Source organism: Leiobunum rupestre, chromosome 10, assembly GCF_980474605.1.
Source record: "Leiobunum rupestre chromosome 10, qqLeiRupe1.1.hap1, whole genome shotgun sequence".
NCBI classification, from domain to species: Eukaryota; Metazoa; Arthropoda; class Arachnida; order Opiliones; family Sclerosomatidae; genus Leiobunum; species Leiobunum rupestre.
In genome coordinates, this window is record NC_143393.1 from 53,689,818 (window position 1) to 53,717,408 (window position 27,591).

The window sequence follows — 27,591 nt, forward strand, 5'->3', positions numbered from 1 at the left end:
TTAAATCAAAATTTTGGCTGTGCTTAAAAAACTTACTTTTCCCAAGAAGCCAAATATTTTGAAACTTCCTAAACCCGGAGTTTCCGAACAAATCCAGATATGTAGAATTTATATGACTCTAGACTTTTATAGGCTTTCAATTCGCCAAATGTATAAGAACTTACATTATGAATCAGATAAGTAAATATACCAGGATAAGCAATTTCTGGCCATAGCCTAAGCGCTACACTTTCTTTATTAGGATTAAATATATAAGGGTCTACTCCAGTTATTACCATAATTTTTTCTTTAGCAGCATCTTTATTCGACTTGAACAACTCTTCAAAATATTTACTCATTATGGATAATTAAAAACAAGCCTATTTTACTTCCATCTATCTATATTATAAGGAGCGCTTGGTACGTTGGTCGTCGTCGTCCGAGCTTTCTGGAATGTTTGCTTAGTCTGTCACGAAGCCAAAGGCGGGGCGGCGAGGAAAAAGCGACCCGCGGAACAGAGGGAAACCGAGACTGCCTTTGGCTTCGTTACTGAGGTGGTTCGACTATCTATTTTCTCAAAATCTGTCGCCCCTGAGAGTTGGGCCGCAGCAATACACCCGAAATTTTCTCTCTTTCCGCCGCAAATTTCGGAGGGGGGGGGAGGCGGGGGCGGGGGGTTTCGGGGTCGTTCCGATTTGAAAGTCCCGTGGCTGCGTTCAACAACTCTAAATAAGCTCAGCGCTGAGCTCAACGGTCAGCGGTTTTTGCTGAACGGGTTTTTTGACTTCCGGTTTTGACGTCACGTTGATCCTCGGAGACTCAGCGGAAACATCGGCTGAGCGAGATGGTTTTTCCGTTGCTTATCGGTATAGTGACGTCATTCGACAAAGTTAAAGGAGGGGTAGCAGACGATATTTTGTTCGTTACAACAAGTTTTAGTTTTTCTCCGTTGATAGTTGCTGAACGCAGCCCGTGGCTCTCTCGGCGTACGTTAGTCCCGTGGCCTTTATGCATCAGCCATTGGATACCGGGGGTTTAAAGGGGTACAGGGGGGTTTGGTACGACTGCGAGTTTGAGTTATTTTTGCAGGGAAAAGGGTACCACGGAAATTCTCGCATGGAGAAAAGGGGGAGAGGGTACCACGGTAATTATCACATGGGAAAAAGGGGGAGGTGGGTACGACGGTAATTATCACATGGGAAAAAGGGGAAAGTGCGTACCACGGTAATTATCACATGGTAAAAAGGGGGAGGTGGGTACCACGGTAATTATCACATTGGAAAAAGGGGGAGGTGGGTACCACGGTAATTATCACATGGTAAAAAAGGGGAGGAAGGGCCTAACTGCGGTGGTTCGACTATGGGGAAAAGGGTGGCACGGAAATTATCCCATGGGAAAAAAGGGTTGGGGGGGGGGGCGTACTGGGGTGGAGTGCCTCGAAACACACAAATAGCAAGGAGCACTTGGTACGTTGGTCGTACGTCCCAGCTTTCTGGAATGTTTGCTTAGTCTGTCATGAAGCCAAAGGCGGGGCGGCGAAAAGAAAGCCAGCGCGGGACGGAGAGAGAAGTTGCTGCCTTTCGATTTGTTAGTGGCTCAGCTATAGCCCTTTTTGTGTTTTTACTTAGGCAGTAAGGGTACCAAAGGCGGGAGGCGAACCGGGTGAAGACAAAGGCGGCACGGGACAGAGAGAAACCGGGACTGTCTTTCACTTTGTCACTGGTGGTGGTTCGACTAGCCTATAGGTAGAGATAGCGAGGGGTCAGCTACGTCTCTCCCCCCCCTGCCAGTAATTATAGTCGACCTTGAACCACCGACGTTCGGGCTTTGGATTAGTCACGAAGGAAATCGGGACTGTCTTACCCTGTTAATCCGGCCGAGTGGTAAAATCTGTGCGTATGGGTAGTGAGTTCTCTTATTCCACACTATTCTGTGGTCGAGAAAATCTATTATCTCGGTTTCTCGGAGTCTTTTTACTCAGTCAGGGCAAGGATTCTATATTTTAAAATATATAATCCATGGTCAGGGCAGCAGTAGGTAACATTGTCAAAGCTGGGACGAGGAATGCGGCAAGCTTTTCGACACTCCCGGCCTTTCCGCCGTTCTGCGAGGCAAGGAGGTCACTCGGTCTCTTCAAATTTTAAGGGACGAGCGTCTTTGTTTCTGTTCGTCATGAGGGGGAGAAAAGCTGCCATTAGGTACAGGGGGTTTAAAGGTACAGGGGGTTTACAGGTACAGAGGGGTACAGGGGGGTTTGCGACGAGAGAGAAAGGTGAGTTTTTTGTTATTTTTGCGGGGAAAAAGGGTACCCCGGTAATTCTGGCTTGGGGAAAATGGGGCAGGGAGGTCTTACTGGGGTGGAGTGCCTAGAAACACACAACTAGCTGAGGGCCCATCCGTAGGGTGGGCTTCTCGGCTAGTAGTATTATAATTTGCCTCCAACTAAAATCTGCTTGCCCTCCAAAAATTCAAATTGAACTGCCAGGCGAGGACTTGACTTGGTTGCTATGGCAACGAAGGCGGAGCTAAAGCCTATTCTCAATACTCTATACCTTTAAACTAAATGTTTGAGGAAATAACAGACGGTAGTTGGATTTATCTGCTCCGAGGCTGAACCTTTAAAACTTTGTCGGTTGGTAAAATATAAACTACACTGACACTCGAACGGTCAACTTCGATCACGGCCGGCCCTATCGTCTGAATTTTGGGTAATTACAGAGCTGGCATTTTATCGATAGGTGCGCCACTTAGAGACAAATATTAATTATTTGTTACGTTGATTCATTAGAAATCCGTGTCTGGCCATGAGCAAAATAAGTACTTTTTCAATATTTTTTTTAAATTTTTTATTCAAAGAAAGGGTAAATGAAAATTTTATACGTTATTAGTTATTAGCTTTGAATTTTTTTATATGGATATTTATATTATAAAAGTTTAAACCAAAAACTTGTATCGCCGCTAGATGTGGCCCATAGCTTGGTATTATTGGGGTGTTTCATAAAAACTTGTAGAGGTTAACGGCTATAGTTAGTGTAGGGAACTGTTGGCTCTCGTGGCACGAACGGCTTGACACCACCCTATTACGCATTGTAACCCGACCACCTGTTTAAAGGCATTATAAGTCACTAGATGACTTGGGCCTAAGGTGGTGCCTAGGGTATTAGCCTAGCTGATTGCGCAATACTTGAAATCCTAACGAAAGTTACAAAACCACATTATATGATTACAATAGGATTAAAAGCAGAGTGGAAATTAAGAACAGTTCACTTCAAACATATTTACAACATGATAAATACAAAGTTGCGGAAGTTTAAACATTTACACCAAAGGTGAAGTTACGGAAGTTTGTATACTTTTCTAGATACAGGTTTGTATACCAACTATTTAACTTTTTCATATTTAGCTGAAATTGTATGAGTTATATCTATATAATAAAAGGCTGTTGGTTGGGTGGTAGGTTCGTTCGTCAACCGATTTTGGAGATTTATTCTATATAATAAAAAGCTGTTGGTTGGGTGGTAGGTTCGTTCGTCAACCGATTTTGGAGATTTCTTCTATATAATAAAAAGCTGTTGGCTGGGTGGTAGGTTCGTTCGTCAACCGATTTTGGAGATTTCTTCTATATAATAAAAAGCTGTTGGTTGGGTGGTAGGTTCGTTCGTCAACCGATTTTGGAGATTTCTTCTATATAATAAAAAGCTGTTGGTTGGGTGGTAGGTTCGTTCGTCAACCGATTTTGGAGATTTATTCTATATAATAAAAAGCTGTTGGTTGGGTGGTAGGTTCGTTCGTCAACCGATTTTGGAGATTTCTTCTATATAATAAAAAGCTGTTGGTTGGGTGGTAGGTTCGTTCGTCAACCGATTTTGGAGATTTCTTCTATATAATAAAAGGATGTTAGTTGGGTGGTAGGTTCGTTCGTCAACCGATTTTGGAGATTTCTTCTATATAATAAAAAGCTGTTGGTTGGGTGGTAGGTTCGTTCGTCAACCGATTTTGGAGATTTCTTCTATATAATAAAAAGCTGTTGGTTGGGTGGTAGGTAGGTTGGTAGTTTCGTTCGTCAACCGATTTTGGAGATTTATTCTATATAATAAAAAGCTGTTGGTTGGGTGGTAGGTAGGTTGGTAGTTTCGATCGTCAACCGATTTTGGAGATTTATTCTATATAATAAAAAGCTGTTGGTTGGGTGGTAGGTAGGTTGGTAGTTTCGTTCGTCAACCGATTTTGGAGATTTATTCTATATAATAAAAAGCTGTTGGTTGGGTGTTAGGTAGGTTGGTAGGTTCGTTCGTCAACCGATTTTGGAGATTTATTCTATATAATAAAAAGCTGTTGGTTGGGTGGTAGGTAGGTTGGTAGTTTCGTTCGTCAACCGATTTTGGAGATTTATTCTATATAATAAAAAGCTGTTGGTTGGGTGGTAGGTAGGTTGGTAGTTTCGTTCGTCAACCGATTTTGGAGATTTATTCTATATAATAAAAAGCTGTTGGTTGGGTGGTAGGTAGGTTGGTAGTTTCGTTCGTCAACCGATTTTGGATATTTATTCTATATAATAAAAAGCTGTTGGTTGGGTGGTAGGTAGGTTGGTAGGTTCGTTCGTCAACCGATTTTGGAGATTTATTTCTCGATTTTCTGACGCTTTTCGCGCGCGCGTTACGGGCGCGAGGGTCGGGTGGCATTTTTTTACGTACGCTGCGATTCGCGTTTTCGCATCAAGTCGGCTTTGATTTCCGATTTGGTTTTTAAATTCTTTATTACAAATTTTCATAAGTGACGCAAATGTCAGTCTCCAAAAATTCTCAAAAGCTTTCGCCCCTGAGAGTCCCAACCCGCAGTACACCAGAAATTTTCTCTCTTTCCGCCGCGAATTTCGGAGGAGGGGGGGATTGTATGGGGTAGTTTCAGAAGGCCTGTGAGTTTCGGAAACGGGGAGGTGGGTGGGGGGGGGGGGGGTTTCGGAGTCGTTTCGATTTGAAAGTCCGGTGCCCTAGTAGCACGAGCAGTCCGTTTTTCGGTTGGCAAAGAGTCGGCTAGTTGGGAGGCAGTCGCAGTTGGCGAAGTGACATATAAATTACAAAGCCCAACTCATTCGGAATTTTCGCCGACTATAAAACCACATACAACCCGACTTTTAATTTTTATATTATTTTAAAATGAATTAAACTTACCAAAATTTAAATAATTAATAAAAGCATGATATATTTAATAATTATTTATTAAATTACTTAGAAATAAATATGATTATGAGGTTAAAATAATTATCTTTATGACGTCGACGTTTTGTAGTTGGCCAACACATGGCCTACAGCAATTCCAATTTTTTTTTAATTTACTTCAAATTTAAGTGATAGCTCGTTACTATTTATGAACAAAAATTCACATCATATTTAATTTTAATAAATTAATTAAGTAAAGAAAATATTTATTTGAAATTTACTAAAATAGTAGCTTCATGATAGCTATATATATTCAGTCATTTAACAGATGTCTCTTAACGCGTCGTTTTTTAAATTTCAAATAGTGAAAATTAATAACTTTCAAAATAATTGTAAAGTGATAAAACTTTTGATTTTCAAACAAAATAATATTTTTCTAACTTACAAATTGAAAACTCATAATTATTTTATTAAAACGGTATAGATGGCATCAGCTGTTCATTCTCCCGGGTATTTTTTCAAAGTCACCCCACGTCAGTCCCAAAAATTTCCATATCTCTCGGAATATTTTCACAGAAAGACAACCAGTTTATTTCTCGGAGTCTCGGGCAAAAGTTAGGCCTAACTACAACCTCGTGGTTTAGTATTTTTCAACTTAAGCCTAACTACAACCTCGTGGTTTTGCATTTTCAACTTATTTTATTCATTTTAAGATTAAATGTAAAAGGAAAACAACAAAATTAAAGGTAAACAAATATTTATATCATTTAAGGTTTGAATATATTCAATGTTATTTAATATTGGTTTTATATTAGCTAAGTGGCTGATTTGGCTAAGGCTTTGTCACTTTGGACAAAAACAATTACTGAATGTATTTTAATTATTACATTTAATTTTTTTCTGATTTATTTAGCTAAAATTATACTCAATCTTTTGTCTCTAAATTAAGGTTTTTTACTTTTCAATTCCAGTTTACTGCTCTCTAGTTTTGAACCCAGAAAGTAAAATTAAAATTTATTTTGATAAACATAGACTTAAGTTTTGGTAATTTAATAATACTCTTTTATTTTGTAGATCAAAATGGTTGTGATCATTCAGTCCCCGAAGGAGTAAAGAATATAGAAGCTCATACATGTATTGAAACCAAAAATTTCCAGATCACGTTTTTGAGAACACTTTTAAAGTTTATTGCTAAATTTGTTCAATTGTTATAATTCCAATTTTTTTTTAGATCAACATTTTCACATGACCATAGAAAATAGTTTGCGTCAGTCATTCAAACAATATCACTCTGCTGTGGAGTCCACACACAAAAACTGCAGTTCGTACTAACATAATTGATAACTCTAATGTTGGAGATTCTTCAGACATGGAACGTAATTTAAAAAATGATAATATCAAATTATTAACTTGTTAATATAACTTTCTTTTAAGTAGATCAAAATATTACACAATGTGATAGCCCCACCGTCTTGTATTGAAATTTTGTTGGCTAGGTACCAATGGAAAATACTCATTAAAAAGTCTCAAGTTAAATGATGTGTTTGTTGGTAAGAAATAAAGTAATTATTAATTTATTATATAATTTCTGTTTTCAGGCGCTGTCCAAAAAATTATCGAGCAGATGAAAAAATTTTAAATAATTAAAATTCAAAATTGAGTGAAATATGCAAAAGATAGAGAAAGAGGCCGAGAAAAAAGTAACAAATAATCAAATGCATTTGATGAACTAATTAAATTGTATTTAATAAAATAAAACTCGTTTTTAAATATCAATTTGTTTAAATTATTATTGTTAAGCATATATCATGTTAATTTAAAATATTAATGTTGGGCAAATATTCAAATCGATGGTATCCCAACTAATAACCATAAGTTGGCCAACTGTTTGATAAATCCTAAAAAACAGTCGTTTTTAGTCATCTCCAAAGGAAAACCGACTGCATTTCGACTATTTATCCTATAATTGGCCAACATCATTTATCCAACTGTTTTACCGGCAGTCGGCCAGGTGCGACATTTTGACGCTAAAATCACTGGTTTCCCGACTGTGTCGGCCAACTGTTTTTCCAACACAGTCGGGCCAGTGGTTTTGTGCTACTAGGGTGGCTATCTCGGCGTACGTTATAGTCCCGTGCAAAGATGGGCACTATCATATCTTTTTTGAATCTGATACTTTTTTGTGATCGATTTCCGACGTATACCTTATAATTCTATCAATTTTGATACGATTTTTAAACACAAAAAAATATATACTAATTGATTGGTTGTGATTCCACGGATGTTATTGATAGAAAAATTGATCGTAATAGAGTGTTGTCGTCTGATACGATTTTGAAAACTTGTAACGTCACAGCTGTAGCGTTAATAGTGGCCGCCATGACAGTTACCGTTTTTTATCAATAGGCAAATTACAATGGTGACGTCGCCGGGTTTCAGACGACAACACTCTATAGTGATAGTGGCTTTATATTTAAAAAATTGAGAGGAATAAAATTGATCGAGAAAAGTTTATCATTTTTGATTTTAAATTGATATTTAAACATTGCGGGGTTTTTAAAAAAAATTGATTACGATAGTGATATTGGCGTCATCTATACGATTTGAGAGCTAAATTATAGATAGGATAAATTTGTACACCTTGTTTCTGACGCGTTGTTCATTTTAACCTCCCCCCCTCACTAAAGTTCGAGAAGAAATACAAATTTTATTTTCGCCTTCTCTAGCAAACGCGAAACCGTGATGCCAGTAGGAGTATGGGGGCTGACAAAAAAGGGGTAAGCTCGTGGTTGGTGCTCTGTTTGTCGCAACGTTACAGGATTCAAGGTAAACTTTATCCTAAGCACGGCCAGCTTCGATCTTGCGCTATAGATTAAAGTTGGCCGTGTCTTAAAAAAGGCGCCAACTACAGTGATTGCTGATTGGTGGTTCCTAACTTTCAATGCCATCACGTGGGCTTGGTGGGTAGCCGAGAGCCACGGAACTCTGCATCTTTTGTGTAAACTGTAATCAAATTCTAGAAATTTCTTTAGGGCGCGGTAAATAAAACTTAAACCAAACCAAACCATACATTATTCGCTGGATGAGGGTGCGCGGCTCGCCCTGCGATTGGAAAGCCGACCATTGTGAAGTCGTTTGACTCGTTTGAAATTTAGAATTTTTGTTTTAAAGGTAAAAATTATTTTCATAAGTTATAACTTACTACTTGATAGGTAACTTAAAGGGCTTTAGATAAAAATTGATAGGGATTTGATTGTGGTGCTTTCTAAAGATTTTTGAAAGGTAAAAAAATACATCAGGTACTTAGGAAGTAATCAGATTTGATTTTAATTTGATTTTTAAACTTTGTGGGTTTTAAGAAAAAAAATTGATCGGGTATTGAGGCATTGTTAGAAAATTTGATCGGAATAGTGATAGTGGCGCTATAATAAAAAATTTAGAGGGAAAAAATTGATCGGTTTAAGTTATTCATCTTTGATTTGAAAATGATATTGAAACGTTGCGGGGGTTATAAAAAAAATTGATCGTGATAGTGATATTGGCGCCATCTTGATGATTTTGAGAGATAAAAAGATAGATAGGAAAAACAAGTGCCCATCTCTGGTCCCGTGGCCTTTATGCATCAGCCATTGGATACAGGGGGTTTAAAGGGGTACAGGGGGGTTTGGTATGACTGCGAGTTTGAGTTATTCTTGCGGAGAAAAGGGTACCACGGAAATTCTCGCATTGGAAAGGGGGAGGGGAGTACTACGGAAATTCTCGCATGGAGAAAAGTGGGAGGTGGGTACCACGGTAATTATAACATGGGAAGAAAGGGGAGGAAGGGCCTTACTGCGGTGGTTCGACTAAGGGGTAAAGGGTGACAAGGAAATTCTGGCATGGGTAAAAGGGGGAGGGTGTCTTACTGCGGTGATTCGACTATGGGGAAAAGGGTGCCACAGAAATGATCCCATGGGGAAAAAGGGGTTTGGGGGCGTACTGGGGTGGAGTGCCTCGAAACACACAACTAGTGGAGGGCCCGCCTGTAAGGCGGGCTTCTCGGCTAGTTATCTATAACGGGAAGGATTGATTTGTCAGAGATTATTTCTGTAATTAATTAAGCATGATTTGGGTTATAACAAACCAATACGGGACAAAGCTCAAGTTTTGGCAAAAGGTGTGCCTCGATTTATAAATTCCCTCATATTATATAAAACTCATTATTAAAAATGTGTTTTAAACTTCCAGTTTTTATTATCAACATTATAGTAAAAAAACTTTAAAAAAATCTAATTGAATGACTTAAAAATACAACTTAAAACGCGTTTCTTAAAATAATATTGTAGGTTTCCGGGAGTAGTGGCTCGCTCCTGTAATCCCAGGCGTCCGGGAGGCAGAGTTTGTGGATGGCCGTGTTAGGACGACCACTAATCCCCCAACGGGTGGTTGTCATACTTCCGCCACGGGTGTCTCAACCCTATCCCCAAGTATCCCCCCGTTGGCCTGGCCGTAACACATATCTCGCACCTGATTAATCAAATGGACGAGCGGACTGAATTGTCCCACCCGTTACAATCGCTCATAACGAGCTTCTAAAAAAAAATATTATAGGTTTCTGGGTCAAAAGATTTAATTAAAGCCTACCAATATGTTTATAAACTTGATTTTTTACTTTCTGGTACACCTTTAACATGAGAACAATCCAAAATCGTATCTTGCAACAGTCACTCAAATTACGCGTTCGAAAATGGCGCCTACGCACTGACAACGCGTCTCTTCATAACGTACACCACCTAGTCGCACCCAAAAACTCTTTACCTGAACTATGGATAATATCGGGAATAATGTACTTGAATTTAATTATTAAAAATTATATTTCAACTTGTTCCAACATGTTTAGTAAGAAAAGATTCGTATAAGTTAAAATTTTTAAGATTCAGTAACAACAAGATAAATATATTTTTCTCTTTGCGTTAGTCCGAATTCCCCGCCTATGCGCTATGCTACATTTTTGATATTTGTAGTCTCTAAGTGGTGCCTCTAGCAGGATAACATGTAATTATTTTACTCACGCTAATTTACATAGGATTTGAAACGATTCGGCCGGCAGTTTAAGCGCGTGATCGAAGTTGGCCGTGTCAATATACGCTACAATAAAACCATTAAAGCAACTATCAAGGAAATGTTAATACGCAAAGCCTGGACGTGTAAACTACTCTTAATAGGGTCATTGTCGCTTGGTGAGTGTTGACGCAAAACCTTTGTGTTAAGCCTAGTTTCCACTAGCGCATATAACGCCTCCTCACTCAATTGGTGGTTTTCGCATTTTTGAGAAATTAAGTATTAACAGAGATCCTGGGGGTCTCTGACTTTTAAGGGACACTCTATACCCGCAGCAAACTTTGCTTTTACAAATTTGCTTATGCTGATTTGTTGATTTCCTATCGATATCAGAAAATCGGTTCTAACATTCGACGTAGGTAATCTTCGCTCGTTTCTCCAGGTTAATTTCCCAAACAATAATTAATTAAGGTTAACTAATTGATTTAACTAATTTAACAGTGCTGCAAATTCATCGCGGAAGGCGCCATGGTGAAATTCGACAATGAAAGCCTGGTTCCATACATGTATCAAAATCTGACGTGGATCTCTTACGAAAACGAAGACAGCATCACCTACAAAGTAACTCTAAGCCACGCTCACACGACCGATTCAAACGCTTTACAACTATGTTTAAAACTAATTATTGATTTCGATTTCAATGTTAGTTTGTTCGAAGTAGTTCACACGAGCCGATGAAGAATTCTATTTAACCATGTTGTACTTAAGCTGAATGAATTATCCTTAAATTACAGTGCTCTATGATATTTAACTTCGCTGTAGTGTCGTCCAATCATGTTCTTCGGGTTCCAAATTATATCAATTAAAGCTCTTTACGGCAAACTCTCTTCGCGAACAACTGTAATTGCTTGGGAACCAGCGTGTTCCATCTCACGATGACAAAAAGTGAATTATTTGGTTTTAAAAGTCGTGTGACCGTGGCTAATGAATAATAATAAATACCAACACTTTATCTTCCCTTTAATTTTCCCCTTAACTCAGGCGAAGTGGATTAAACAACAGAATTACGGGGGCATTATGGTATTCGACTTGAACACGGACGACTGGTCCAAGAGCTGCGGCAAAGAAGATTTCCCGCTCATCAAAATCATAAAAAATATTTTCAATTCTTGATGAATTGATGGCGGAATAAATCAGTTCCTTCTCTTAAAGTGATTTCGTTAGTCAGTGACGTAAAATGTTGGCACCATTCGAAAAGTATGATATAAGGAGACCAGTTTTCAATAACCATTACTATAATTGTTAATTAATAAATGATCCTGTAAAAAATAAACGATTTGAAATGCTTTTCTTCACAAAATGATATTATTTCTTTACTATTTTAATGGATTAAAATTTTAAATGGAACTCTAAAAGTAGTATGAACATCCATGTTTATGTTGTTTCAACGAATTTGTCATTTCTACAAACCAGGTTTAACAGAAGTTAAAAGGAACCAGCTATGGACTGCATTGTAAAGGATGATAAAATTAGCGAATATGTACATTAGTCCATTATGAAAAGGGACAATAAAAAGCTAAACCCTAAACAAATTTGAAGAAATTTAAAAACTTACTAATAGCACGTACCGATAGATCTTCGAGTGAAAAATTAAATTAAATAAAATAGCCAGAAATTCCAACGGTAGACCGGTTTCGTCCTATTTGGGAAATAATTAAGTAGATTAGTCCATTATGAAAAGGGATAATAAAGCTAAACCCTAAACAAATTTGAAGAAATTTAAAAACTTACTAATAGCACGTCCCAAATAGGACGAAACCGGTTTACCGTTGGAATTTCTGGCTATTTTATTTAATTTTTTGTTTGCTCGAAGACCTATCGGTACGCAAGGTTGCTAGAGACGCTAATATAGGGTTGCTCGCGCGGACGTTTTTGAAGCCTTAAAATACGAGACAAAAAGAAAGTGGTAGGGTCTGATGACTACGTCACTAAAACAATCGATTAGAGTTTCAGACGTAATAAAGTACGCTAAAAAATATCAAAATTGCATTGGTTAGGTAGTCAAAAGTCAGAGCAAATATAATCCGAGGACATAATACAACTTTTTTTAATCATGACGTTGGTGTCAGACCCTTGAAACATAAAATAAAAAAAAATGACCATTTCAAATCAAGCGTGAGCACCCCTTGATCGGTACGTGCTATTAGTAAGTTTTTAAATTTCTTCAAATTTCTTTAGGGTTTAGCTTTATTATCCCTTTTCATAAGGTTTAACAGAAGCTAGGAATGATTCGAGTTAGTTTCGTTAAAAACATGGCGTAGCGCGTACTTGTTAGTAGGGTTTTTTTTATTATTTTATCTTTTGTGTTAGTTTTGTTTTTGCGAGTTCCAGCTTAATCAAAAAGCGAATTTGTTTAAACGAAATTTGGACGCTGTATACTAGAGTTCAAACTCAGGAAGTTAATGGTGTTGTAAAATGAGCTCGGTCCGAAAGCATTTTGTAACCAAAAGTGTGTCAATGACTCAATTTTTGAAATGAATGTTACTCGGGAGGGGAGGTGGGAGGAAATTAAGTTTCAAATAAAAAATAGTGGTGCCTGGTGAGAGCTTCGAGAACTAAGCGATCACTGGAGAAGGCTAGCGGGCTGAATTTTGGCCACCCGACGGAAATGCTACTGCCATCTATCTTCGAACAAACCACGCAAGGCCATCCCCGAAAGTCTAAGCGCTCTATCTCGATAGCATAATTCAGTGTATCTTTAGCATTGGAAAGTATCTAACCAAAAATTAAATATAAGAAATACTATAAAAATCCAACTAGAGAACAATCAAGACATGATAAGCGTAGATAAAGCGTAGTTTCAAATTTGCCAATTCGGTGGTTTGAGTTATTAGATTAAAATTTTAAAGATTAAATTGAAATTTGAGGCATTAAATCGTGATATTTATATTTAAATTAACTAAAATTAACAAAATGATATTGAAACATGGAAATTGTTAAATCTTTATTGAAATGGTTAAATCGTTATTGCAATGGTTAATTCTTTATTAAAATGGTTAACTCGATATTGAAATAAATAGTGATTTAAATGATTAAATCGGGAATAAAATGATTGAATCATGAATGAAATCTTAAATAAAATGATTTCATCATGAATAAAATTATTTAATCACGGATAAAAATATTTAATCACGAATAAAAATATTTAATCACGAATAAAAATATTTAATCACGAATAAAAATATTTAATCATGAATAAAAGTATATAGTCATGAAGAAAATGACTTAACCAAGTATAGGAGGATTGGCGGAGTGGTAGCCCATTATTTTGGTGATCGGAGACCTACAAGTCATTGAACCATTTTAGTAATCTTCGGCAATATTCAGCTTGGCATCTTCATACTTTTCGTAATTTAAGTTCGATTTCGTTCAAAGTAGCATTTTTACTTTGTCCTCGTCGGTTGCCCAAGAAATTATCATTTGAAAAGAGATATCTGGCCAATTCGCGGGACCCCATAACCCGTCTACGCACTATTGTCATATTTGAATTTAGTACCAATTCAAGATTCAGAATACAAGAGCCATCGATCTCCAAATTTTTCATTTTCGACCTTGGAAACCTCTACGAACTGCATCCATTGTCTTCTACAGGGCGTTGGATACTTTCGGTGTGCATTTTAGGGCACCACACATTTGTTATACAGGGTGCTTGTTACATTATGCTATCTTGACTATTGTTAGATAAGGTGTTGGCTGTGCTTTGTTGGGTACTTTTGGAGTTTCTTTTTAATAGCACCAATTTTCTTATACAGGATGTTTGTTACTATACCAATGATAAAAGGGCTTTTTCACTGGTTGAATGACTAGGTGATTGGTATCATTGTTATTGCGAAATTGCTGCTGTTGGTAAAAATTGTTTTTTTAGGTTGTCATATTGGGCTTATTAAGCTAATTTACGGGCGATTAAAATATTGTTCTTAATGAACAGAGTGATTGCTAAAGCGTTGTAATAATTTTTGTAGTAAATTTACTCTGTGGTTGTTAAGGATTAGTTCTTTGATTATCATAAGGAACAGGATGATTAAGTTATTGTACAGGGTGAATGATATAGCACTCATTCTTACACTCAGAGTATTATACTGCGCTTATTTATTTTAGGTACAGGGTGATTGTTATTAATTAAATAACAGGGTGATTAATAAAGCGTGTTCATGCCTTTTTCTTTTACTTAAAATTACTCTTAGGTGGTTAATGCATAGTGGTTAGTTATTTTAAACGAAAGGTGATTGAGATACGGTTTTTAAAATACAGAGTAGTCGAGAAAATGATAATTTTCGACCAAAAATCATCTACGGTAATTAACTTATTAGAGTACACTTACGAAGTTAATGTACAAGATGATCGAATAAAATTAATTTTTATATTCAAAATATTATAAGACTTAATTAAATACTTAATTAAAAGCGGCACCTGTGTATGTGATAATAAAAACGAAATCAAACTACTTTAATTACACAGTAAAACTTTTTAATATAAATTAAAAATTATAATACGCTATACAGAGCGCACGACTAGTTTCGCCGTCTAATACAGAGGCATCATCAGGTCTGATTTTTAACAATCAACAACAAGTTCAAGAATTAAAAATGCACAGCTAGACACGTGTCAAGTGGGCGTCACAACAATAATCAGCAAACCAAAGTTCAGCTAGAAAACGTCCCGGACCATTATCTCGATTAGGCCAGTTATTATCATTTTGTTTTTTAATAATTTCAAGTGATTCAATAATATTAAGTTTAAATTCATGGTCTAAAAAAGCAAGGTGTTTGGGTTTGTTGAAAAGGATTACATGTTTAGGGTTCTCGAAAATATGAGCCGCCAGGGCGGAATAATAAGTTTTAACATTTTTAATATCGTTTCTATGTTCATTCAATCTGTTATAGAAATTACGTTTACATTGGCCTATGTAACTTTTACCGCAGGAGCATTCAAGTTCATAGATGCCAAATCTATCCAACAACGGGGTTTTATCCTTAAGGGGGTTTAAATAATTTACAATTTTATAATGGGTTTGAAAACAGGTTTTAAGTTATTATTACTAAAGATGTTACCTAATGAATGGCTAATATCATTAGAGAACGGTAAAACAACAATATTGGTTTTTTTATTTTAATTGATTCAAGTTGGGTATTACGATTAATTTTATCCCTGTGAATAATTCTACTAAAGCTTCTATTTAGGTAGGACAATGGGAGCTTCCTGTCTTCAGCTATTGCTTTAATCATATTTGTTTCTAAAGCTAAGGTGTTTGCATCAGAGCGAATATTGACAGCTCGCGTCAAGAAAGTATAGATAGCTGAACAGGATGACAAGATTTCCAATGGGGTGGCATGGACACAGCGAAAGGTTTACGGTATACACTAGGAAATTGTGTGTACTTAAATGTCCGTGACATCTTGTTCATTATTCAACTGTTGTTGTTCGCTTTACAATATGATAATGAAACGAAACCACACGCAGTTATCAAGAAATGCTACGATAATAAATATATATTGTTCTTATAAAAGCCCTTAAACGATAGAGTGTTATTTCATTTCATAAAAGTAAGCGTACAGTTACAAAATGCGCAACCATCAAATAATTATTATTTTGTCCGCTTTAGCAACTTTGGGTTTTTCAAACGGTAAGTTATTTCATAAGACTATAGGTGGTTTCTTTTCGTTTGTTCCGAGATTTCGGAGTAGGGTAAGAAGAGTAAGGCTATGACGTCATTTTACTCCGATTCTGTGGTGGCGACTAGTTTGAATCGGATAATTTAAATTACATTTCAAATTTTGTATTTCGTTTTCACGCCAAATGTGAAAGTAGGAGTAGTTTCAAGAACTGATTTATTTATATTTCAGCGTTTCTAGATCCGCGGCCATCATGGTCTAGTATTCCCCCGTCACAAGAAGGGAAGGGAAAACATCGCCGGCTCGGGCTTCAATCGCGTCCTGAGACGAACGATTGAGGGAACCAATGAGATAGCGTGATTGTTTTAGGGGAATGAGCTTAGTCTTAGAGCATGATGATAACTTTATAGCAACATAATCATTCTGAATAATTATAAATAAATAATTGCCTAGTTTGGTTGATGTAGCTAAATTTGACATACGTTTTCGGAAACTAATGAGGTGCAGCAGGGCCACGTCAGCCGTTTTCCGGGCCTTATAGGCAAAGTCTTCTAACCGGGCCCAAAAGTAGAATTTCAAAAGTGCGGCCCCTAGGCAATTGGCTGTATTTCGTAGTCAGTAACGTGGCCCGGAGATACCGCGTGGATTTCATTGACGTTGGTGACGAAGAGCATACTGGCCAAAGACTATATATACGCTTCGCTTACTAGACAGGCGTGTTCTATGGCTCAACTTGCAAACCGATTGTGGCTCCATCTCGACGCTGGTCAAAAGTTTCCCCTAGCTTGAGCTGTGTTACTAGTGGCGCCTCTAACCGCGGGTCAAAATATTACCCCAGCTTTTACAGTGCTACAGAGGCAGACGTGGGCAAAATTCTGAGTACTAAATAAACAGTGAGAAATCAAGTGTCGAAACTTTAATTACTTATAAGTAGAGTTATTAAAGACCGTATGTTGAACCGATGCAATCTCAATGTAAGCTAAACGAATCTAGCTCTCTCCTCTTTCGCTCTTTCTTCAGCGAGCGAGCTTTCGCTAAACGTGGAGAGGCCGCGATGAGGGGTAGGCGCTTACGGCGCGACGAACGAGTCTGTCGCGAACGAAGCGGACTTTCGCTTCCTTTGATCGCTCTCGGCGCAGAGAGATAACGCGCCCGAAAACGTCTCCATTTTTCCAATGAAATTCAGAATTTAAAACAAAGCGTTTGTTTAATCAAATTAACCATACTCAAAATAGTTTTATCACCAAGCCTATTACTTACTATTCTACGTTTCCTATTGAAAATAATTTAATCTAACAAAGTTCATATTATTTTAACTCCATTCATATATTATTGTTAAAATAGTGTGCGTATAATCACACTATGTTTCTTACTTAATGATCTGTATTTTTGAAGTTTTACTTCCGGTGAAACAATCAATTGAATATAAAATTTAAGTTTTATTTATAAATGTTGAAGCTAAATGTGTATTTAATTTTAGGCAACAAATAAGTACCTTCATCATATTTCCAATAATCTTAGTCAACAATTTATTTAAATATAGGGTGTTAAAAATGATCCTAACCTATTTTTTAAAACTGCCTGCCCAATTGAGATAGGTTAAGACTTTTTAACCACAACTCAATTGAACAATCGGTTTCCAAATTAAATTAAATAACTCGCAAGAAGGTCCGATATAGGAGGTAGAAGTTGCAGTACCGTTCTCCTCTCAGGGGGTTGACATAACAGCATCCCAAAAGAAATTTTTCTCTAAAAATCCCAGTAGATGGCGCTTTAACCGCCAAACCTAATTTTTATTCGTGCACCTTTTCAAGGTCGATTTCCAAACTATATGAAATATTTTTCTAAGAAATTTTAAAGGTTAATACTATCGTAAAAAGAATAAAAATGTAATTCCGAAAACCCCAAGTAGATGGCCCATTAACCGTCAAACCTCGAAATTGTTTTCGTGCACCGTATCAAGGCCGAGGTCAAATAAAACGCTTTATTTTGAAAACTGAATTTCATTGGATCGCGGCATCTCCACTTTTAGAGAAATCTGGCTCACTGAAGAGAGAGCAAACGAGGAGAGAGCGGGATTCGTTTAGATTAGATTGAGATTGCTTACATAGAGATCCGTCGGTCCAACTCACCGTCTTTAATAACTCTATTTAAAAGAAGCAAAGTTTCAATACATGAATTCTCACTGTCTATTTAGTACTCACAATTTTGCCCACGTCTGCGAGAGTGATTAAAGCGAGTGAAAATCCTCTTCGTTAGCGACAGACTCGTTCGTCGCGCCGTAAGCGGCTACCGTTGATCGTGACACCTCCACGTTTAGAGAAATCTCGCTCACTGAAGAGAGAGCAAACGAGGAGAGAGCGGGATTTGTGTAGCATAGATTTAGCTCGATCGCTGATAAATCCTCTTTAGTTGATTTTGTGATATTTTAAGAAATCGATGTGTAATACGCTAAGCAAACAAACAACAAAAATATTGTTTCTTAGCTTGCTTTTTTATTAAGCAAACGGACACGAACTTTTTTGGCTTACTTTTTGAACGTGATTATTTACATCTAAGCAATCGCATCCTTTGCCCATTTAATTGTTTGATTTGGGTACATTAATTGGTTATTTTGTGAGCAGTCATTGGTTATTTTGCGTGCATACATTAGTTATTTTGCGTGCATTAATTAGTTGGTTTTTATGCAATAGTTGGCTATTTTGGGTGCATTAATTGGTTATTTTGTGTGCATTAATTGATAATTTTTTTAATTATGCGATGAATTGGTACACATTACACGATGAGGTTTCGTATAATACTAGATAAAATAAAGTTTTTGGGATTCAATACATTTATTGATTATGTGTTATATTGATAAATAATTTTTTCAATTGTGCATATCTTAAATTTCCTTCTCTTGAGGACTAGAATGCATAAGACGGTCAAAGATAGTTTCATGAATATAAAAACATATGAGTATGATACAACTTCTACCTCTTTAATGCAGTATTTCTTCAATAGCTCTCCATTCTCTAAATTTTAATATACAGTTCACGTACATTTTGTAAGATAATTATCTTACAAAATGTACGTGAACTGTATATAAAAATTTAAGATATACTTCTAGTTAACTTCTTTAAATTAATTAATAGACCTCAGAAAAGAAGTTTTAAAAAATATATTTATAAATCGCTTTGGAAATCTTGAAATGGAGATCATTTCAGGGTTTGAAAGTCAAACAATCTTTCGGAAAACAGTACGCCATAAATAAAAAACAGCTTTATGCACGAAAAAACCTTAATACATGCGAAAAAATCTCGTCGTGCACGCAAAATAAGTGCTTATTACTCGAAAAATAACCTCTTATTGTATGCCAAACATCCGCTTAATACACGAAAACTAACAATATAATTTACGCCAAATAACCTATAAATACACGGAAATATCGCTTAATACAAGGAAAATAACCAAGGAGTTCGCGCAAAATTTCGAAATAGTTCACGCAAAATACCGAATTAATAAACGACAATGCACGGCAAATATCCCTAACTACGTGAAAAATAACCAATTAATGCACGCAAAATAACCAATTAGTGCACGAAAAAGAAGCGTTTGACACACGAAAAATAACAATTTAATGTACTCGAAATAATCTCTTAATTCATGAAATTTAACCGCTAAATACACGAAAAATAACTCCTTACTACACGCCAAATACCAGCTTAATACCGTATGATTTAATGTAATTTAAACTTAATAAGCGCATTGTATAATCGGTAAGTACGCATAATTAAAAATACCTGGTTTAAAGTAAAATTGGTAAGGAAGGTGACAAACATTTTGCATTGTCAAAGATACAACCAAGAGAGGGTTTTTAAAAGGAACCATTCACTTGTCTACGCCACTGGTTAATTTCCACTTTTTGAAACCTCAATTACCAATCTACTGATATATTTTGCAAATATATCCGGTATAGCAGGAGCACATGTAAATTAGGCATATATCTACGTAAGCACCAACCTTAACACTTTTCCAACCTAGTTATATATCTACTAATTATATACGAAAAACCTACCTGTCTGCCAATCTAGTGATATACACCATATCTATACGTAGGAAACACGTGTAGTGTAAGAATTCTTTCGGTTGAAGGCAGCTACCCGAAACTTCGCTAGGCTAATTTTACGAAAGGATTTCTCAAGTACTAATTTTTGGTAAGAACTCTTTATTACAATAATGAAGCTGGTTTATAATATCGGAGTTGAAAAATATAATATATTTACAAGGGAATAAAATGTTATAAAAAAAACTTTACTTTTTTTTCTTATCTAATTTTAGTTTTTACATAGTGTAATACATGACTGAATAAGTGTCTTATATACTAACTTAACACGTTGAAATGACGTTTATATTTTACTCAACACGGAATATAAACGATGAATACTAAATATCACCCTTATTTACACGTGCTCGTGCTACCTGGGTACTTACGTTGCTACGTTCAGTCGTTACTAATTATGTACTTACGTTGCTACGTTCAGTCGTTACTAATTATGTACTTACGTTGCTACGTTAAGTCGTTACTAATTATGTACTTACGTTGCTACGTTCAGTCGTTATTAATTATGTACTTTCGTTGCTACGTTCAGTCGTTACTAATTATGTACTTACGTTGCTACGTTCAGTCGTTACTAATTATGTACTTACGTTGCTACGTTCAGTCGTTACTAATTATGTACTTACGTTGCTACGTTCAGTCGTTACTAATTATGTACTTACGTTGCTACGTTCAGTCGTTACTAATTATGTACTTACGTTGCTACGTTCAGTCGTTACTAATTATGTACTTACGTTGCTACGTTCAGTCGTTACTAATTATGTACTTACGTTGCTACGTTCCGTCGTTACTAATTATGTACTTACGTTGCTACGTTCAGTCGTTACTAATTATGTACTTACGTTGCTACGTTCAGTCGTTACTAATTATGTACTTACGTTGCTACGTTCAGTCGTTACTAATTAAGTACTTACGTTGCTACATTCAGTTGCATCCGATAATTTTATATATTTCTGAAAATAATAAAGTTTCGTTTCCAAGGTAACGGAGAGAAGCCAATAGTATGTTACTACGCGTACGCAGGCCAAGGAAGGGATTTGCAGCCCAGCCAAATTGAACCCAACGTTTGCACCCACGTCATCGTTGCAGCAGCGTCGGTCGTTAACTGCAGCGTCGATATTACTCCTGAAAAGGTCAAAGGTTTACGAGAAACGCTCGCTTTGAAGAAGAAACAGCCGGACCTAAAAGTCATGTTTATGATTGCAAATGGTGGAAATCAATTTTCCAAAGCGGCCAGCAACGTCGCTAACAGGAAAATGTGCGTTTATAATTGGAAAATATTACCCTGCCAATAGATCCATTCAAAATTGTTTTCAGGGAAACACAGTCAGAGAGAAGCCATTAGTGGTTCAATTTTATTGCCTTTATTTATACTAGATGGCGCCAATATAAACTTTTTGACCGATAAGGTAATAAATTTCAACCATAAATTCCAACAATAGACCGGTTTTACCTTTTGGGGCTCTCAGTACTGTGTAAGAATTCTGGTTATCCTAGGAAACTGCCGATATCAGTAAAAATCTTCCGCCATCAGTCTATAAGTTTCTCGTGATTATCCGCTACGGAAACTAGAAAGGCCAATCCTTACTAAGTTATTTAAAAATTATTTCTAATGCTTTTTAATATTCAGGATAAATTCAAAATAACAATAAAAGATATTTTACGCGTTTTTTAGAATTCTACATTTCTGACTATTGGCGCCATCTGGTAAAACGTCGGGTGTCTAAAAGACCGGGTTTAATTGCGTTAAAAGGATTTTCGCCTTGATAACAGTGTATTGGTCTATATCAAGAACGGATATACCAAAGAATATAAAGCCCCAGGAATGGAAGGATTGATATTATTGGCCGCGTGTTTTGGTTGGTTAGAAACTTCCGGCAGACCAAATCAGAGTAACCGGAAGCGGTTAATGCAACCCGGTCTATCTTTAAAAACGAGAGGCGCAAAAGCTCCACTAGACGGAGCTACACCTTCCATTCCTAGGGCTTTATATTCTTTGGATATACTATCTATGTATGACACGTGTAGCCTTGTCTATGCACGTAAGGGCCAACGTCGTGAGTTCGTAATCTGCTGGTTTGTCGTCTACTACGGAAACGGTTTATGTTTTAAAAATGTCAAACCGTCTGCTTAGCACGTGAAATTCGAGCAGTGTATGAACTTCTATCGTTGGCAGTAGAGGCGAGCTACGTGGCTAAATGTTTTAATGATGTTTAAAATGTTACTTGAGTCAGTATTAATTTTTATGATTTCTTTTAGGCTGATAGATTCGATCCTGGCATTCGCGAAGGGTCTGGATCTGGATGGCGTGGACATCGACTGGGAATTCCCGTCGTGGTTTTCGCCCATCGAGGACAAAGGCAACTTCGCCAAATTCTTGAAAGAGCTGCGGAACGAAATGGACAGTCTGAAGACTCGACTCCTCTTGTCCGTAGCGGTCTCGGCCACTTCGCCCATCATCGAAGTGGCTTACGACCCTCCGGCCCTAGCAGCGTAAATAACTACCAAAAGTCTATTATTACAGTGGTTAAGGCCACCCCTCCAAAACGTGTAATAGGAACTTGTAGTAGTGTAGGTTTTATAGGCCGTAGTGTAGGTTCTAGAGAGTAGTGTAGGTTTTATAGGCCGTAGTGTAGGTTCTAGAGAGTAGTGTAGGTTTTATAGGCCGTAGTGTAGGTTCTAGAGAGTAGTGTAGGTTCTATAGGGTATTGTAGGTTGTAGAGAGTAGTGTAGGTTCTATAGGGTATTGTAGGTTGAAGATAGAGTAGTGGAGGTTCTATAGGGTAGTGTAGGTTCTATAGGGTAGTGTAGGTTTTAGAGAGTAGTGTAGGTTCTATAGGGTAGTGTAGGTTCTAGAGAGTAGTATAGGTTCTAGAGAGTAGTGTAGGTTCTATAGGATAGTGTAGGTTCTAGAGAGTAGTTTAGGTTCTAGAGAGTAGTGTAGGTTCTATAGGGTAGTGTAGGTTCTAAAGAGTAGTGTAGGTTCTATAGGGTAGTGTAGGTTCTAGAGAGTAGTGTAGGTTCTATAGGGTAGTGTAGGTTCTAGAGAGTAGTGCAGGTTCTATAGGGTAGTGTAGGTTTTATAGGGTAGTGTAGGTTCTAGAGAGTAGTGTAGGTTCTATAGGGTAGTGTAGGTTCTAGAGAGTAGTGTAGGTTCTAGAGAGTAGTGTAGGTTCTATACGGTAGTGTAGTTTTTATAGGATAGTGAAGGTTCTAGAGAGTAGTGTAGGTTCTATAGGGTAGTGTAGGTTCTAGAGAGTAGTGTAGGTTCTAGAGAGTAGTGTAGGCTCTATAGGGTAGTGTAGGTTCTTGAGAGTAAAGTAGGTTCTATAGGATAGTGTAGGTTCTAGAGAGTAGTGTAGGTTCTATAGGGTAGTGTATGTTCTAAGAACCAATAATAAATTTAAATGTTCATTACGACGTATTAGTTTTAAGTTTCCCAACAATGGCTCTCAGTAAAAATTTAACACGCAGAAGATAGGAAACTGAAATATAATTCATAAGCTTACGGTATTAATGGTACTATAGTGTGTTTGATACATTTGAATAATTTGGCAGATACTGCGATTTCGTAAACCTAATGTCTTACGATTTCCACGACTATAAGCCTTTGGAAGACCCATTTACCGGTTTTAACAGCCCGCTATTTCCTCGAGCGATTGAAAAGGCTTACTTCGCAACTTTAAACATGGTACGATTACACATTTCGTAAGCAAAGTTTAACCTCAGTGCTCTACTTACCTTAGTCTATAATTTTAGTTCTACTTTAACTTAAAGTATTTTTTTAACAATCCAATCTTTACCTCACTTCAAACCTCAGTGCAAAAATAGGTCGATTGCGAAATGTGTATTCTTTTTGAACGCCTTTCAAATATAATTATTCACAATAACGTTAATAATTATTAACTAAATGTAAATTTAAAAAGAGCCTTCGAAGCACTTATTATAAATTATTCGTAAAATATTGAACATTTTAAAGGAATATTTTATACGAAGCACCTCCGAAGATTATAGAAACTGAAAACAGATGTCACGTCACTCGAACCTTGTACACTCTGTTCTGTTTTAAGGTCAAGAAAGTATATAGAGCAATACCATCTCCCTACCTTTAACCAACCACGCGAGAGATATGCACATTTGAACCAAATAGACCCTTTTATAAATGCTTCAGTGAGTTTTTTTCACCTTTTTTAATATTGAATGGACGATGGTAAATGGCCAAAGCTTTCTTGAACATATAGGAGAAAGCCTCAACAAGACGTTACGCGCGGCAAACCAGCAAACCTAGTTGCTTGGATAAATATGTGGATATGCGAACAAAATCTTACTCAATTATTTTTAAGCAATCCGTGGTAATCAGTGAAATAACGATATCTCGTAAAATTTTTAAATATTCCATTTATAATATCACTATTTTTTTAAAAATAGTTATTTCACTTTTCGCTGACGCATTAGAAAATAGCAACGACAAAGTAATGAACGTGAGCTGAATTTTTTAAACCAAAGAATTATTAACAGTGTTTGAAGTTGCACAATATAGTTTTTGTAAAGAATTTGAGTGGTATAGCAAGAAATTTATAAAGGGGTCTATTGGTTCAAAAACTGTTTTTTTCTATAAGTGGAGGAGCAGTTAACACACTCGCTTCGTAGCAAGATGAACCGGGTTCGATCCCATGTTGTGGCAAAGGGTGAAAACTCGAAACCATTCCTTCCGCGTTGAGTTTGCAAGTTTTCTACCCACGGGTAAAAGGGGTTTCCCAAGTTCTTCTGTTTCCCCTTTCAATAAAACTTGCTAAGGTTAATGGTAATAGTACGCATTCAAACTCGGTCACTGATTATTGGCTTTACAAGTCGTTTGGTAATAGTAACAGTTTTTCTCTTTTTTTGCGCTGAGGTAAAACGATTTAACCCTCGACTTGATTTTAGTATTTAAGGGCGTTTTCAGTAATTCTTTTTTATTAGGCATTCGCCGCCGAATATTGGGTGCAACTCGGAGTTCCCAGGTCGAAGTTGTACGTCGGAATACCATTGTATTCGCACAATTACCAGCTGGCCGTTGCCGAGTTGAACGGGGTCGATGCACCCGCTGTATCAGGAGGCGACGACTGGACATATTCTCAAGTAATTTCCAAATCACAATAGCTTAAAAATAGCTTAAAAATAGTTGATAATAGCTTAAAAATTAGTTGATAATAGCTTAAAAATAGCGGCGACAAGATCTATAAACTAAATGTTTGAGGAAATAACAGACGGTAGTTGGATTTAACTGTTCCTAAGCTGAACCTTTAAAACTTTGTAGGTATAGGCAAAATATAAACTACACTCGAAGTATAGAGACGCTACAATAAAGCCAATAAAGCAGCTCTCAGGGAAATGTTAATACGCAAAGCCTGTAAACTCCTCTTAATAGGGTCATTGTCGCTTGAGCGTTGAGGCAAAACCTTTGTATTAAGCCTAGTTTCCACTAGCGCATATAACGCCTCCTCACTCAATTGGTGGTTTTCGCATTTTTGAGAAATTAAGTATTAACAGAGATCCTGGGGGTCTCTGCCTTTTAAGGGACACTCTATACCCGCAGCAAACTTTGCTTTTACAAATTTGCTTATGCTGATTTGTTGATTTCCTATCGATATCAGAAAATCGGTTCTAACATTCGACGTAGGTAATCTTCGCTCGTTTCTCCAGGTTAATTGTCATCGCGGTTTCAGTGAAGCTTTGGAATTTCCCAAACAATAATTAATGAAGGTTAACTAATTGAATTAACTTATTTAACAGTGCTGCAAATTCATCGCGGAAGGCGCCACGGTGAAATTCGACAATGAAAGCCTGGTTCCATACATGTATCAAAATCTGACGTGGATCTCTTTCGAAAACGAAGACAGCATCAACTACAAAGTAACTCAAAGCCACGCTCACACGACCGACAACTATGTTTAAAACTAACTATTGTATTCGATTTCAATGTTGGTTTGCTCGCAGTAGTTCACACGAGCCCATGAAGAATTCTACATGACGGTTTGGTACTTAAGCTGATTTTACGATGAATTAGGCTTAAATTACAGTGCTCTATGATTTTTAACTTCGCTGTGGTGACGTCCAATCGTGTTGCTCTTCATCGTGTTGCAAATTAAATCAATTAAAGCACTTTACGGTCATAAATACGAGCCCTTCTCTCTACGCGAACGACTTGAATTTGTTTGTGAACCAGTGTCTTCGATCTCACAATGACAAAAAAAAGTGAATTATTTGGTTTTAACAGTCGTGTGACCGTGGCTATAATGAATAATAATAAATACAAACACTTTATCTTCCCTTTAATTTCCCATTAACTCAGGCGAAGTGGATTAAACAACAGAATTACGGGGGCATTATGGTATTCGACTTGAACACGGACGACTGGTCCAAGAGCTGTGGCAAAGAAGATTTCCCGCTCATCAAAATCATCAAAAATATTTTCAATTCTTGATGAATTGACTGCGGAATAAATCAGTTCCTTCTCTTAAAGTGATTTCGTTAGTCAGTGACGAAAAAGGTTTGCACCATTCGAAAAGTATGATATAAGGAGACCCGTTTTCAATAACCATTACTAGAATTTTTAATTATTAAATGATCATGGAAAAAATAAACGGTCTGAAGGGTTTTTCTTCTCAAAGTGATTTTATATCTTTACTATTTTAATGAATAAGCAGATGCCTTTTTTCATCCTTTAATAGGCGTTTCCTTCAGTGGCGGATATAAGATGTATTTTAGCGCCCCCCCCCTTGAGTTTTTTCTGTATCCGCCACTGGTTTCCATAAAATAACGTGGCCTTTTCCAGGTTTATGGTTTTTAGTCACTTCTGCAATGCTTCACCAGCTCTCCCACTAAAGAGAGGTTATAGAGCTAGTGAATTCGCCCATAGGCTTGACTGCCCTATCTCAAGAACAAATTGGGCAGTCGTAGCGAATTTATGGACTACGTTTTCTCTAATAGGCGTCGAGCTTAGGAAATATAGCACCATCTGCCTTAATATCCGTGAACTAAATATGTGAAGAAATAGCAGACGACTTTTGAAATTTTTTAACGAGCAGACAGCTTTCATATATTGAATTTAAAACTCGGTCGGTAGGCGGCGATACTTCTGAACAAAATTTAAACTACCCACGAAGCTTATAGTAAAAGGGCGATAATAGGTGGCGATTAAAACTTAAACCTGGAAACTGAAAGTTCTCGGTAGGGATTGCAATCCAACAGGGTTTTCAATCCAGCTGGATTTTTGCTGGACCGACATCAATCCAGCTGGATCCAACGCGGATCCAGCAATTTATATATTTTTCAAAAAAAACAAAAGAATTTTATCAAAAATGCCCAACAAGTTAGAAAGCCCAAATATATCTCTCCTCGGAATTTTTCCATGGAGAACTAACCGGAGTTTTTTTTGAAAGGCGATGCTAGCGTCACATGGCTGTCGTTCTGTACTAAATAGCGTGACAAATTTAAACTTATCCTGTTATTCCTCCATGGTATGTCGATGATAATATTTATTTGCAATTAGAAGACGTGGCAGTCATTGGCTCAGCTGTAAAAGATCGGTGTACCTAAAAAGCCACCTTTTTAGATTTTTGTCCAGGCCTGTGGAAAATACTGGCAAATAGTGGCTAAT

General features: G+C 36.9%; 2 protein-coding genes across 2 annotated transcripts in view; both read left to right on the forward strand.

The window, feature by feature from the left end:
* The window catches only part of LOC149926202 (acidic mammalian chitinase-like), a 29,680-nt gene extending 18,142 nt beyond the window's left edge, over positions 1 to 11,538 (forward strand). Inside the window, exons 7-8 of the mRNA XM_090160033.1 lie at positions 10,680 to 10,799; positions 11,220 to 11,538. Of these exons, the coding sequence (XP_090016159.1) occupies positions 10,680 to 10,799; positions 11,220 to 11,351 (252 nt within the window). The 3' untranslated portion in view covers positions 11,352 to 11,538. The remainder of the gene's footprint in view (positions 1 to 10,679; positions 10,800 to 11,219) is intronic.
* Positions 11,539 to 15,774: 4,236 nt separating this feature from the next.
* LOC149926203 (acidic mammalian chitinase-like) lies at positions 15,775 to 26,605 on the forward strand. The gene is made up of 7 exons (XM_090160069.1): positions 15,775 to 15,861; positions 20,931 to 21,207; positions 22,209 to 22,442; positions 23,508 to 23,640; positions 24,912 to 25,070; positions 25,725 to 25,844; positions 26,284 to 26,605. Exons 1-7 carry the CDS (start codon positions 15,801 to 15,803, stop codon positions 26,413 to 26,415), a joined length of 1,116 nt encoding a protein of 371 aa, XP_090016195.1. The 5' UTR covers positions 15,775 to 15,800; the 3' UTR covers positions 26,416 to 26,605.
* The last annotated feature ends 986 nt before the right edge of the window (positions 26,606 to 27,591 follow it).

What these genes read in the sequence shown, in the direction of transcription:
- LOC149926203 (XM_090160069.1), top strand. Translation starts at nt 15,801, where the DNA reads ATGCGCAACCATCAAATAATTATTATTTTGTCCGCTTTAGCAACTTTG. An exon ending in AACTTTGGGTTTTTCAAACG is followed by an intron (nt 15,862 to 20,930) that starts GTAAGTTATTTC and finishes TTCGTTTCCAAG; the next exon opens with GTAACGGAGAGAAGCCAATA. An exon ending in AAGACAGCATCAACTACAAA is followed by an intron (nt 25,845 to 26,283) that starts GTAACTCAAAGC and finishes CCATTAACTCAG; the next exon opens with GCGAAGTGGATTAAACAACA.